This window comes from Scomber scombrus, chromosome 6 (genome assembly GCF_963691925.1).
Source record: "Scomber scombrus chromosome 6, fScoSco1.1, whole genome shotgun sequence".
Classification (NCBI taxonomy): domain Eukaryota; kingdom Metazoa; phylum Chordata; class Actinopteri; order Scombriformes; family Scombridae; genus Scomber; species Scomber scombrus.
Window position 1 is genome coordinate 17485816 of NC_084975.1, and position 15943 is coordinate 17501758.

The following is a 15943-nucleotide window of genomic DNA, read 5'->3' on the forward strand; positions in this document are numbered from 1 at the left end:
GAGTCCAAACCTATTCTGAAACTCTGCATTTGATTTCTGGGTGAATTCAGCGTCTTTTATTGGAAGGAGGTGGAGGATGTGATGGAGGTTTTCCGTGACTGGTGTTTGGTCCAGTGAGATCATACTGGCTGGTGTGTATCGTGGGGCTGATGTCTACCTTTAATTATCAATATGAGCTCGTAGTGGCCCGAGTGTGATATACGCCTCAGAGACAGTTTAGTTGGACGGGCAGTGAAAGCATCACTGTATGGATAAATAGAGCTTTCAGCAAGAAACCGAGGATAAAAGACCATCAGCATCACATCACATCATCATAATCATCATTTTCATCAGTATCAACAGCAACAGAAACCACACACACACACACAAACACACACACACACACACACACACACACACACACACACACACACACACACACACACACACACACACACACACACACACACACACACACACACACACACACACAGCATCAGCAGCAGAAACCGTGGTAAAGTTGGCTTGTATGACCATCCTGATTCCTGATTAAGCCTATAGGCCAATTCTATTTCAGGCCCAACTCTCAACTAAGCCAATACTACTAATAATTACTGATAGGCTAGTGGCAAGCCTGTAAGTAATTGTCATTAAAACCCATCACATCCACTTCTTGGATATTGACATGTTAATAAATGTAAAAAAAATAAAAACAAATAAAATGCATCAGTAGTGTTTAGCAAGTATAAAAAACACACCCAGCAAGAAATGTATTATTATTTTTTATATATATAATTTAAGCTTCTCTATATTTTTTCAGTAGTATTTATGATTTATACTATATGAATTTTCCCCATTAATATTTATAGGAGCGTCCAAAGGTGAAACTGTGTTCTGCAGACGAAGCTGAGCTGGGTATCTCCTCCACTATATGGTCCCTTTTCCGGGTGAAGGGGGGGGGGGGGGGGGTGTCTATATTGTTATGAAATGTTATCTGTTGAGACAGGGCGTTGTATCCTATTTCTGAAGTATCAATCAGTATTATCTTTAATAGTGAATTACTGATCGGCGTTTTTATCGAAATAAAAACATATCATAACCGTGTAGCAAAAAAGTGAAGCGAGCCTGTTGGTGACTGATTAATTATTTTGTAATTCATTAATCACTCTCATAGGGCAAAAGGGCAACATCCTGCCACAGCAAATTGACTCCAGTACCCACCCCTCCACCCCCTTCTCCACCACCACCCCCCTCCCCTCCAGCCGACCGCACACCGCACCGCACGCACGCACGCACGCAAACAAACACACGCACATTCATGGACAAGTTCACACAAGTGCGCTTGGGAAGTAAAAAAACAATGAAAAGCTCGTGATTTTCAAATTCATAAATTATAATTTAATACCAAGAACAAATTTACAGCAGAATGCTTGTTTACAATAAGCTAACACAAACAAACAAGAATTGTGTTCAACTATAAACTTTCACACACACTCACATATATCACTTGCAATTAATAATAATAATAATAATAATAATAATAATAATAATCATCATCATCATCATCATCATAAAAAAAGTATCTATACGTTATCAATACCCTGCAGTCATATATTTTTATATATTTATATAAAAACGTGGGTCAGTTTAAACTGTTCATAATTACAATCATGTATCATTCTCTGGTCCATATGTGGCTACGCACAGCCAAAGATCAGTGTTCAATCAGTGATCCCTTTTAATTCAACCACAACATGGTGTTTTTGTGTGTGTTGAAGAAAAGCCTCAAAACAAGGACAAAATTGCTAGCTTCCAAATACACACACGCACACACACACACGCAAACACACGTTTACGCACACTCGCGCGCACACACGCTCATGCACACCACGGCACCTGTCAAAGACCAAAAGGAGCAATAACACTAAAGTTAAAATATCAACTCCTTTTCCAAACCTGCACACCCTGTTTAAGTCTGTAGCCTAATAATGAACGTTGTTTCTTTTCTTTTTTCTTTTTTTTTGTTTCTTTAAATACAAGGGCTGATTACAGATTATATCTATACAGTCAAAAAAAAAACATTTACATTAATATATCAAAGGTAAAATAGGTTAGCGACCTGTGGCCATGCATTCACAGTCTAAATATACATGAAAAAGAAAACATTTTGTAGTAATATGTATATACATTAAAAACATAACTTTCAGTGCTACTAGCTAAGTCTGCCACTCAATTTGAAGACGTTGTATTACCGAAAAAAATGGCAACCACAGATTTTTCTTAATCACATATACTTTTGTATAAAGGAAAAACTCGTTGAAATGAATTGACCTATATTTACAAGAATACTGCCTCTAATCCCGTGTTGTTCAAGTGAAACACACGACTGAAAAGTTTCCAAATCTAATTGTGTTCCCCCCCCAAAAAAAATGTTGCAGGCCTACTTTAACAACGTTTTGATAAGAAGTCACATCATGCTTGTCAGGCACTTAATGCTTGAAGTGAATAAAGGGTGACATTTCAGGGACGCTTTAATAATACTGCTATTAAACACTACTCTGGCTAGGCTTCAAAACTTTTATGACCCTTGACCTCTCCATCAAAAAATAAACAACTAGTCAGTTATGCTTTAAGTGCAGTTTGAGCGACTGCAAACGCCCGCAAAAGGCGCAAATTACGCATTTAAAGCAACTTGTGTTTAATATCTTTATAATAGTGGATCCAGGTAAATTGTAGGATTTTTCTAAAACATTTTTTTTATCCAATTAGGAAACTGGTGCCAAATATTCAGAGGTGGATGAAATGAGGGAAGACTATTCGCCAGGTAATTTAAATTGTGTAAACTCTTGCGAGGGTCAAAACTAACAAATCCTTATTTTATCTTAAAGGCTTCCAGTCGAAAATAGTAGTGGAAAACAAGTGGATCCTGTAACTTCATATTAATAAAGAGTAAATGTTTCCGCTGGGTCATAAAGTTGAAAATGAACTCCAAAAAACAACAACTCCCCTTTTCATCCCCAGATGGTATTGGTCGTCCTAAGAATATAAGTGCGCTTGCAGCATTAAGCCTAGATTATAAGCCTATACTCCTATTGCTGTGGTTTTAATTCTTTTTAGAACTTTTTTTGTACATTATTTCACCTTCTTAAAATAAATCATTGTCTTAAAAAATAACACCAACTGTACTACAGAAATCACCGGTTTGGAACCAGAAAGGAGGAACAAAGAGAGTACAAAAACACAGCTATACATGGACACAGGACAAGTCATCTGAGAAAAGAAAATTCACGTTTCGTATTTTCCCTTCTTCTTTTTTTCTTTTTACCCAAATTATCATTTTAAATGCACTTAATACTTAAAATTTCCTTATGAGGATCAACAAAATCCCTTTTCCTTTTTTTCTCATTTTCTTCTTTCATTAAAAAAATGGATCGAAGCAGGTTGTTCTGCATGAACACTGGGAGCTTGTATCTGCCATTTTGAAAGTTCAGTGGATGTCTCAATTTTTTTTTCGGAGTAGGGGGGAATTCACAGTCATTTACGTCAATGTCTTTCTTCATGAAAGCCAGCCCCGTGTAACAGCCGGTTGGTTTTTTATTCCTTCCACAAAAGCAGCTATAATCATTGTAGTCTCGCAGCCTCCCCCAACCCTTCAACCCCACCTTTTGTTTGTTCGTCTCCTTCTTGGTTTACTGAATTGACATGTAAGGCCAGTTAAAACTGCTCCCCGAAAGCAACATATCCCTGATGAGAGTTTCAATTGGGGTTTTACCTACCAATCGGACGAAAAATAACTGTTCTATGACCGAGGAAGAGACTGTGCGGAGGGAAGGCAAGCGGAGTAACAACTTCCCAAACCGTGTTGGCTGGTTGGGATACTGGCTCCGGACATATTCCTCCAGGGCGCACTGGGACTTCTCCTGCAAACTTTCCACATGGGCCACATCTGAGAGGCCACAAGCATCTGAGAGGGGGGGAAAGCAAATAAACATTAATAAAGTGTAACCTAAAGTGTTCCTCTCACTAGGAGTTTTTTTTCTCCCACTGTGGCTAAAATTGATAGCCTGTCAGAATTTGAGAAAGCAATTATTTTTAGGAATTTATTCTTATCTAATTATATCTAAAAATTCGGATTATTCGTCTCAAGGCTTGTTTTCATAAATAACTGAGTGCACATATTTTCAATGTGTGTGAATCATTTAACTATAACTTTTAATAATACAAATAATGTTGCGCTAGATGAATAATTGCCACATCACATATAAAAAATATGTCTCTACGCTGTGATGGCAACTTATGTTGCTTTAACAATAATATAATGTTTGTATAAAAAATTATGATAAAATTAAAATTCTAATTTTCAAAAGTCATGCTGAAAATGAGAGCTTTGCTTCAGCGATATCTTCATTGGCTGTTTGTCCCTGTTATGAGTCGCTTATTTCTCTCTCGAAGCCACTTACAGGTAAACTAAATAATTAAGCATATTCATAGCTAAAGACTGTGTTTAAGATGGGCCCATCTCTCACAGCCAGAGGGAGAGCGAGGTGGAGAGGAGGGGGGGAGGGAGAGAGAGGGAAAGACAGGGAGACCTGCTGACCTTTAGTGAGCAGAGATTTAGCTTGGAAAAAAAGGCCCCATAGCCTACGGAGATGCCGTCATACTATACCATCAGAGACGCATAATCACTATCTGTGCTGCTGCAATGTGGGCGGCAGCTGACTATGTGCCAAAAACGCTTGTACGCGCATTGGTTAAGTTTGTAAAGTTTATGCTTGACAACAACCAAACCACCAGCAAAGGCTACAACACACAGCTCATGTTTAAGCCTCCGGGACTCAGGTATGGAGAGGACAAATTAAGCCATCGTGGCCCTATCAGGGTTTAATAATAAAATGTAATGACCTGAAATATGATTTTTTTTTTTTTACGAAAAGCCTAACAAGCCACCAGAAGAACAATGACGGGCTGACAAAGCTGAGTAAAATACAAGGCTGATGGCTCGCAGGTATGATATCATTTCAAAGACATGCATTAACTCTACGGTGAAACCTTGTAAATCTCTTCCACATTTTTTTTATTTCCCCGCTTGGTGTTGCTAATGTAACAAAATATCTGAGAAGTTTAGGTCATGACCTAGTTCTGGAGCAAGTCCAGAGACGCCTTGGATCCTACAAGGCGCAGAGAATATTTCTGCAAATAAAAATTAAAGCCGCCCCTCCTGTCACTGCTCAGTATCACACAATACTGCTCCATACTGACATATTTGCAATTACAGGCAGTGCATGGGCTCTATATGCTTTTTCTCGGACATGCCTGTCCCCAAATGACAAGAGAGCGTTGAAACCTGCGCTTTGCTTTTACTGTGTGCAAATAGGACATTAGGCTTGTCTTTCTTTTTTTTCTATTCCCCTCCCCCTTTGGAGCCTGACATCATTTATATCTGTCATTGCCTACAAACAAGACGTGGGGCATACACACATTGATAAATGCCGGGAGAAAAAAAATCAAAGTGTAGCAATTAATCTGCAAGCTATTGGACTCTCCAAAAGTGTACTAAAAGCTAGATTTCAGGATGCTTAAGGCTATTATCGTTATCAGTCTTGTTTAACTCGAGTTTATTTACTGTTTCCATCAGGCTGTATGATTTCCTCTGTTTTGCCTTCAATTCAATTTAAAAAACAAATTCTTGCGTGGTCATGCCACAAATTTTCAGTATAGCCGTGTGTGTTTCTGATAAATCAGCTGATTAATCAAATGGTTTTATAATTTAGTAGCCTAAGGTCTTTCTAAAAGCCCCTGACCATGAAGGCAACATACGTGAACATTTAGGCAGGCTATTCATCTAAGACAAGCAACAACCTCTATAGCCAATGCAGATATATTTAGGTCAGGGTTGATTTAGCTGATGTCAGTGTGCATGTTATAGTGACATTCACAGAGGCTGAACTTAGGAGTGTGTGCCAGTCTATTGTCTTACCTGTGGTGAAGAGCACAATTGCCTTTAAGCAGCTATATTCAGCAGAGTCAACGTGCAAAGCTTTGAGCTTTTCCACTTGTTCTTGGAAGATCCTAATGTGGTCCATAAAGGCCACCACTCTGTCCGCAGACATGGGGGAGGCGTGAAGGCCAGCCGCCGCCAGGAGAGGAGCCACATGCAGGGGCATGGAGCACTGCGCGGCGTTGAGCACAAATAACTCACTCCACGTCAACCTCAGCAGAGCCACCTGGTCGGTGATCTGAAGGTCTGGAAAGAAGGGAATATTCCTGGCCCACTCCACGGCACTGAAGAGCATCCTGGCTGCTAGTTCACAAATGTTCTCGATGCCCATTATGTTGTTGGGTTGCATGCATTGACTGCCATACCGGGACGTCGGGTAGGGCTCCGCTCTCAACAGGAGAGAGATATATCCGGATAAGTAGGAATGGCAGTGGAGTGGGTCTCCATTTGTCAAGGAGAACTGACCATGGTGTGGCTGTGTGGGTGGCACCCGTCCCCTTTGCACGGCTGCAGTAAAAAGAGAAACTACAGATATTGAAGCCTGAATTCTACAAATCTTCAAACAATCATTGTGAGCATGCTATATATTTTTTTTAAAGTGCAGAATCAAAGGTTTACACGTTCAGAAAATATATATGAAACACAGCATGTTTGCTGTATCAAAACACACACACACACACACACACACACACACACACACACACACACACACACACACACACACACACACACACACACACACACACACACACACACACACACACACACACGCTGTAGCCTAATATTGCACACGAGTTTAAACAGACAGGTTGCACTGATAATAATGAAGCCTCAGTGTGACAAAGCATGTACAGAAACACCAGATATGGCTTTAAACACGTTTAACACAAGCCATGCATATGTCGAGCTTTAAAATGATGTTCTTTAGCAACAGCAACATGAGCTGGCTGTGAAGGAACACAAAGAGGGCAAGGGAGACCTTGCATGTTTAACCCTTAACCTACTTAGCAATTCATCTCGTTTTACCATACATGCAGGCCAGTTTCCAAACCAATATTCAAATAAATTCTCGAGGTTATGTGAAGGCTTCGTATGCATAATTCACGCTGATGTCCAGTTTTAGATACAGTGGAGGAGGCAGGCAGCATAGATGTGGAGATGTAGCCTGAACACGCTCTCTCTTAATCCGACACTCGCCATAATAGCGCAGAAGGCTATATTGTATCATCTATTCAACACAGATGTATCTATACGCCCATAGCTTTGTCTACATATAAATTCGATAGCCTTAGCGTGGATTTGGGTCGGATCTTATTTGTGTATTGCTGAGCTATAATGCGCTGTAGCTGGATAATAAAATGCAAAGGACGATCCGGCGAGCCCCGTCTCCACCTCATCAGAGAGCGGCTCCATGGCGTGCTCCAGCCGCACAGCCTTGGAGGGAACAGTCGGGAGGGAGAACAGGCAATAGGAGGGAGGGGGTCGACATAAGATGGTTTCATGTTGGAAAGCCTAAAAACGTACAAACACATACACATCAATAAGAAAACAAAAAGTCCCAATACCTTCCCGTCTCATGCCGACTTTGAGGCATTTTTTGAGGCGGCAGTACTGACACTGATTGCGGTGGTGTTGGTCGATTGGACAATTCCTGTTGGCACGGCATGTGTAAGTGAGGTTCCGCCGTACGCTCCGTTTGAAGAAGCTTTTGCACCCCTCGCAAGTAAACTGGCCATAGTGTTTACCACTGGATTTATCCCCGCACACCACGCATTCAATGTGCTGTGACTGCTTCTCTGACTGCTGCGTCGTCTGGTTCGTCGGCGTGGACTGTGTGTTGTTCGGGGGTCCTTGGACCGGAGTCTGAGGGGTCGGAGGGGCGACCTGAGAGGCTGTCAGATTCAACTGGCCTGGTTGAGGGGTGGGAAGAGATAGTCCTCCTTGGGTTTGCGAGGAAAGGGCGCCTTGGGTGTCAGCCACATCGTCCTGGGAGCCTCTCCACACTACCATTGCCATATCTATCAGTCAACGTAAAGAAACTTTTTGTCTGCCGTTTTGGTGTCGCGGTGAATAACGTCTCAAGGAAACGCGGTAAACTGTGATTAACAGCCGGACACACACAATGTCAAATCTAGCCTACGTTGATTCCACTCTGGATCTCCCGAAAAACTGTCGATTTATTGCTGTTGGAGACGTTGCGAAGCACGTTTTCAAAACTGATGCGATGGCGAGCTGAGTCGCTGCCTTGCGCTTAAAGGCCAAGTCCAGGGGCGCTTACAGTCAGCCATCCAGTACACCCATCAATAGGGAAGGTGGGCTAAATATTCAAATAATCAGCCGAGGTAGCATGGACTAGTCAGTAAATGATGGAGCAGGTTGGTGAGACCGTGCCTGCAAGCAGCATAAAACAATTGGTGAGCACACTGTCGCAGCTACTATCAAGTTCCAGCACAAGTCTTGAAGAAAATCACCAACTGGGTAAAAAAAAATAGCGTCTTCTTCCTTTAATTCTTGTGAGGTAGCGCCAGCAAGCGCGCAGCTGAAGCCAATGTTTTGAGAGCTTTGGAATATGAAGACAACTCTCCTCCAGAAAAGCGAAAGCACTAAAACAAAAAACAAAAAAAACAAAGATCACAACCTACAAACCTCCTCCGTGCGCTGAAAAATAATAGGAAAAAGGAGTAAAGAATCAAAGTGATCAAATATGTTAAAAAGGCGGAGGTTAGGAAGTGATTTGCGATTGGTAGGAGCCGGGCTGGCAGAATGCTTTCTCTCTGATCAGCTCACTGAGCTCTCTATATAGTGAACTTTGACACGACTGCTGCAACTTAGCACACGTTACCATGGAGATCAGCTGCCATATAAGGAAGGAGAGTGTGTTTGACTGGTCAGAGCTCAGGGACCTCCCCCTCAACCCCATTGGCTAGTCGGCACTTGTGCTACTTGGTACCTTGCCAGAGCCAGCATGGAGGTCGAGAGGGCCGCTTGGTCCTAAAAGGAGACGGTTTGTCGGAATGAAGAATAATTTCTACTCATTCGGATTGCCCAGACTATAGGTTTTACTCACATGTATGCCCGGTAAAAACCTTAGCAAATTCATGAAAAAGTAAAAATCTTAATTGAGCCTCATATCGCTTTACAGTATTATAACAAGCTGAAATATCCCAAATATATATATATATATATTTTTTTTTAATCCTGAGACACGCTTGCGCCTTTTCGACATGATATGTGCTCATTTCAATAAACGTGTCCATCTATTGTGCCCTTATGTTGATCCTTTAGGTCCACTGATATGTATAGACTAAAAAAAACACACAAAAGAAGACAAAAGGGAAAAAAATAAGGGCCTGACTGTATGCTGCTGTAAATGAGGATTGTCAATAGTGTAGGATACTAGTAAATAAAACTACATGTGCACACTTTTTGGTCTCTTCATATACACAAAATAAAGTAGACACCAGGTGAGCAAGGCAATAATAAAGCTTTTACTGTGAATTTCTACATTGTACGACATGTTTTTGTAAATTCCCGGGATTAGTTTCGGCTAATTTATCTGTTAGTGCTTCTAATGGAACCAGGTACCATTCATCACAATCCACACCTCTTATAAAAATATTATGATAGGCTACTGACATCGTCTGGACACCCGCTGCAGCCTGTTAATCCCCCTGGTCACAAATATCCCCAACCAGGCAGGTCAGAAAGGCCAAATGTGGGTCTCAAAAGTCAGAGCTTTGAGTGCATGGTCAAAACGTGAAATGACTATGGCTTTAAACAGGGACTACATTTAAAAATGTCATTTGAGGTCAAAGGCTATACGGCCCCTCACATTAAAAGTAAGGATGTCACTCCCTGATAAACAACACCATAAACGCTGTTTGTGGTCATTTAGATGCTCTTTAATGCCTGTCAGATGTTGCTTATAATAAATTTAATCGGAAGTTTATGATAATAACAAAGGTGGTGAAGGATGCAAATAAAACGGGGTCAGTGGTTGTTCAGAGTTGCTGCCTGTATAATATATATATATATATATATATATATATATATATATATATATATATATATATATATATATATATATATATATATATATATATAGCTAGCTTGTATTTAAAGACTGATATACTTTTACTATGCTTGAAGCTATCAAACTTGTACTGCAGGTAGAAGTTACACAGACAAACAGATGAACATAGCTTGAGCTGTGTGTTAGTGAGTAGCAGCAGCAGCATGCATGCATTGTTCAGGATGTAATACAGTATATGGGTGCCCCCTAGCGTATGAATTTCTCGCTTCAAATAAGATTCAATTTAGAGGAGCCATCCGACACGGAAACCGCTTCAGTCTTGTCTCTCGCATCGACCAAACTAACGAGCCCCATTTTAAACTGACGGCTGTTTGTTTAAATTCTGTTTTACATGACTTGGACGGCAAAGCTTTGAGAGTTGCCAAAGTTGGATTTACTTTTTGCCACTTCAGGCACTCCCAGCGGTGGTATTTAGACCAATTATGTCTTTATTCTAAAACAAATGAGCCGATCATATTTTGCCTGCATGACTATTTTGTCGTTTTTTTATTTACAGATCCCGAAAAACGGAGAGTCTGTAAATAAAATACTCTGCAAGGTCTCGACAAAGGATCCAGCTTTGCTCCGAAGGGTAAGTATACATTTTGCAACCTTTATTAGGATAAATCAGCCAACTGGCAATACCTTATTCCTCGGCTCTGAATTAAATCCGATCTAAATGAAGCTTATCTGAAACATAAAGACGGGCTGCTGCAGTCTGAGTCTATAACGTTGCTGATACGGTATTTCTACAGTGCGTACAGAAAACGGGCGACTCTGTCAGTCATTTACGCTTATTATCCGAGTGTTCATTTATATGATGACCACAATAAACTGTGCTACTTTGCAAATACTCATTCATAAAGTTAATTGCTAGTGATAGTGAGGCAGGAGGCTATATTCTAATAGTAACAGACCTACCAAATGCATATGTTGCTGATTCGTCCACGGCGGGATGCATCTTCTCTCTTATTCAGAATATATTAAGTCTTCTCTCTTTTTCGAAACAATGCTCAGATTGAAACTGGCAAAGCTTCCTCTTCAACAGACGGGATCAAACCCCCCAAAAAACAGCCACACGTTGTTTATTTAGGAAAACTGCAAATGTCTGATCATGCAAAAACTTTGGAGATTCACGTCAATGTGTTGCTGAGCGAGGAAATTTGGAATATAAACTGTCAGAGAATCATTTGACTGCCTCTGGAAATGAAAAGTAGGCTTTACAGCAGCAGAGATCCTGTGCGCCTTTTTCTCTCCTACAGTAATATGGCCAAAACGCGTTTGCACGCCGCTGCTTTGTGTGGGCTACAGATGAGAGAGGGAGGGGGTGAAGGCAGAACAGACACCTGTCTTTGAGTATGGCTAGCATGCATTATGAGACTCTGCATATTATAAATTATATGAGGCTGGCAGTAAAGATGCAACAAGAGCTGCGATTAGAGCTGCAATTAATAAATGACAAAATTTAATTTGTGCGTAAAATACAAATAAAAAAAAAATCCTGCACGCCAAACTGAAACCTATAAAAACAAGCGTAGTTTATTATAATTATCATCATTATTATTATTGCTGTGTAGTATTAATAATTATAATATACATTTTTTGTATATACATTTCAAAAATAAAGATATAAGCAATTAAATAATCAATCATATCTGATGTTTTTTGCAGGCACACCTCTATCAATTATACTTCATGAAGAAGAAAAACCGATATAATACATTAAATGAGTACAGCCTTAATTAACCTCGCGTAAATCCATATACTACTGCGTTGTAAAATAGAGCACCTTTCACACGTATAAACATTTTCCACACTAACACAACTGATTTGCTATTAACCCTCACTCCAAAAAAACCCTTGTGCTGCAGTTTTTATTTCTCGGGTTTAAAAGTTTCCTCTGTGTGATTAGTAGCTTTTCTCCCTTCCAGCAGAGGATAAAGCACTTTCTGCTCAGCAAGCCTGCATGCACACAACAATAGAGCAGCCCAACGGGACCAGTATTGATTAAGACGAGACAGAGGATGTCGCCTGCACTAAATATTTACTGATCACACGCAAATAGCTGGATCTTTAACGATTTCCCATGCCCTGGCTGGGAGAAAGGACTAAATCACTTTATTATTGTTAGTGAAACAAAGCACACGCTCTGGAACACAGGAGAGGAGATGTGCTGATTGGGATAAGTGCGATTAAATTAATCGATAGTGAGTAGGTAATAGTTTGAGATTTACGGGCGTGCGAAGAAAAAGCTTCCACTCATGTATCAAGTTAAACTGACACGTGCAGTGGGATTGGTAATTTTCTTTATAAGCCAAAATGCGCGCAGTGGTCAAAGCAGGGAAAAGTCAACAGATTATGCACTCAAAGTACGAGCGTTATTTCGGTTGAAAATGTTCTTGCATGTAAATCTGAGTGTTAAAACACGCTTTGAGATTGATAACCTGAAATAAAACAGTATTATCTTATTGGTATCAAAGGGACCCCTCACGCTGTGAAGTGTAAAAAGTCAAAACTGGGGGGAAAAAGTTGACTTTAATCTTATCTGTGCTCACGCAGATAGAGAGAAACTGACCCGGAGGTCTCCAAGTTCCCGGCCTGATTAACCCTTCCAGACCCGCGCAGGAGCAAAGGTTAACCAGGCTAATCAACTTCAAGAGTCTGATTGAATTAGACGACTGTGAAATCAGGAGATAAACTAAACTGTCCCACTAACAAAAAAAATAAAGATACCACGAAGAGACACATTGGGAACTGGACGCAATTTAAATTAACTTCAATTGAACCATAAATGTAGGGGTTAATTTCAGATAACAGAGGAGATGATTTACCTGCAGACACCAGGTTCAGCTGTTTTTAGTATCAAACTAAACATATGCAACATAGTTTAATTGTTGAAATGTATTTAACACCCACAATAGTTATTTCCTGTTTAATAAAGATCACTTGATTGATGCTTTATTAAGCAGGAAGATGTCACATATGCCATAGTGTTTTTATCTGCAACATTGCATAATATCAATAAGTATCTTAAAAATAAATCTCTTTTCTCTTTAAAGTAATGTTTCATTGTGATGTTGCTTATATGCTAAATGGAAAAAAATAGACCAATTAGTCAGATGTCTGCTTGTACATTTGGCTTCATTTAGGTAAATACATTTTCTGACAAAACATAATTCAAGTTTCAATACATTACTTTAGACACAAAATATTCAGAGAGGAACACAGTAACATGAGAAAAATATGAATAAAATAGGATATTTTATTTTAAAATAAAATGTTAAATGGTGTTGCTAAAAGATTTTATAATTATGTGGGCTATATAATTGTTAAACTTTAAACTGAAATTATTATAAAACTACTGATAATGCATGCATATTCTATAATATATAGAGTTTTTGATTTGACTTTGTGTTTCAACAACTCATTCTTACTTTTGACCAAGGTAATCACATATCCACATATTATTTCTTGATAATGTGTAATTACGAGAAAATTGCATTTGATTATCACAATTCAAACCATCTTATGGTTCATGTGTGCATGGAAGCAATTGTATCTATGTGCATGCACATGTTGACTACATATACAAGCATTTACATACAATGTGAGAAAAAGAGGTGTGTACAACATTAACCTTTTTTCTTTGAAAGTGTGCGTGTAAGCAGACAAACATGTTTTGGTGGAGACAGTTAATAAAGAGTTCATTCAGTGTTGTAGATCACTTTCTCTCTGTCTGCGTGCCCTAAGGGCCGCTATCTAAAAAGGCAATAGATCCCAGATAGCTCACTGTTCAATTTGCCAATGATAGATTATAGCGCCAATTTAAACAGATAGGGATCAATTTGTCTCAATGATCACTCTTTAGGCTGACTGCCAGCGTACTCTTAATGTATTTGTAAATGCTGGTTGTTTGAATTCACAGCTGTTGGGTTTAAAGTGATCAAAACTGTAGAATGGAGAGAAATGAGCAGTGTAAATGATAAATGATGTGCTGTTTTGGCTGCTAAAGACTGCATAGATGGAGCATTAGTGATGATTTCTTCAGGCAGCAGTGCTGTAGCAGCAATGACCAGAAGGTCAGTGGTTTAACTCTAAAGACTCGCTGGGAAAGTCTGGGTATGGGAATTGTGTGATAAGTGCTCTCTAACCCTCAGGAACTACTGCTGAAGTGCCCTTCGGCAAAGCAGCTTACACCCCAGCTGTCTCAGTGGAGCTGCACAGTGACCAGCAACACAAGATTGTGGTTGCACTGGGTACTTGTGAGATGTGTTTCTTGTGTGAGTGAGACCTGCCCTCCCCCCACTTTTTTTTTTTTTTTTTTAATGTACTCAGACAGTGAAAAAGTTTGAGAGAAGACACAAGAGAGGAAACTCTGGCAGCATTCAGTCCTGCAGACATGGTTCACATGTGGCCCCAAAGGCAGAAGACAGCATATTGAATTACTGTAACTCAAGGTGTTACATGGTAGCAGTTTGAAGTTTGAACGGCTGTAGCAGAGGATTACTTGAGCTTCAGCTTTCTGATAACTTTAAATTGTTCGGCATGTCTTCTTAAATATCAGTTACAATCATCTCTTAGTAATAATGGTGCCCATATTTTGTATAGTGAACATCAATGTCTCATTATCATTAGATTTACCAGTTATATCAAATCGCTGCAGTCATGTGAAAGCATTTCATGTCCAGTTTTAGTTATCATGCATGTATTGTGTATAAAGGTGAATAAAAGACTTAATCATAAAACCCTGCTGCATCAACTCATTAATGCATGGTGGTAAAGCTAAAACATAACCGTGTTTTCTTCTTTAAGATTTTTTTACATTTTGGAAATAAATGGTTTTCATGTGAGAGTGAAGTACAAGCACTGATGGGGTGACCAATAAAGTATTGCTGTTTATAATGAAGTAGTCAATTAAGTAGTGCTGTGTATAATTGCAACTTGCGGTGTTACGCCTGCTACATCTATGACCAATAAACTGTTGTGATAACATACCTCAGCTGTGTTTTCTTCTGCTTAATGTATTCCACATACACATCAAGTGTTTTCAGTTCATGGTAGTTTACTGTAAATGTTCTAATAAAGTCTACCTTTTCTTTTTTTCACTGGAGCTGTTGGAAACAGTAGGAGTGTGACTCCATATGTGTTACCTAAAATAACTTTATTCTCTGTGGTTTATGCAGCGTTTCGCTTCACTGATTCTGTACGATATCTAAGGCTCAAAATACACTCATCAGTGTTTCTGGAAGTTTATTAAAACCACATGGGCACTGTAAATCTCCTGACAGTCAGTCTTTAACTTCTCATTTATTGAAAATAAGATAATGACGTTCAACATTTCATTAAGATAGCATATTTCAGTGGTATAAATACTGAGGACTTGAAAAACATTGAATACAGTGGAGTATTATCTCGAAATTTCATCAATTAAAGCAGAAAATGTGAAGAAATGTGCCTCAAGACTTACATTCAGCGTCAGTACTGAAAAAAGTATGCGTCCGTTGAACAGCACGGTATCGCTTTCTGAAATAAAAGAACAGCTTGAGTTTTAACACTGAGATAAACAACAGTAAAATTCACTTCTATAGCTTCAAGCATAACGACTACAGGCTGAGAAATCAATCAAGCTGAAATGTTTTATTATATCACAAAAAGACATTTTAGGACTGAACAAAATCAGCAGCCCATGAATACTAACGATGTTAACTTCACCTTTACTTCCACAGGTACTGATTCCCCACTGCTGTACAAAAGCCAATATTGCCACTTGAGGTTTTTTATTTATAGAAATCCACGTGATCAATAGTCCTTGTGAACTGATGGAGGGTTTAGAAGGTAAATGGAATATGAATGTGATTTGGTACATAAGACCTTCACCACAGCAATGACTCCAA

The 15943-nt window shown here is 39.4% G+C and overlaps 1 protein-coding gene across 1 annotated transcript; it reads right to left on the reverse strand.

The window, feature by feature from the left end:
• Positions 1–957: 957 nt before the first annotated feature.
• Positions 958–8736, reverse strand: nr2f2 (nuclear receptor subfamily 2, group F, member 2). The gene is made up of 3 exons (XM_062420211.1): positions 7543–8736; positions 5957–6484; positions 958–3943 (listed from the first exon to the last, which is right to left on the reverse strand). Exons 1-3 carry the CDS (start codon positions 7991–7993, stop codon positions 3669–3671), a joined length of 1254 nt encoding a protein of 417 aa, XP_062276195.1. The 5' UTR covers positions 7994–8736; the 3' UTR covers positions 958–3668.
• Positions 8737–15943: the final 7207 nt, after the last annotated feature.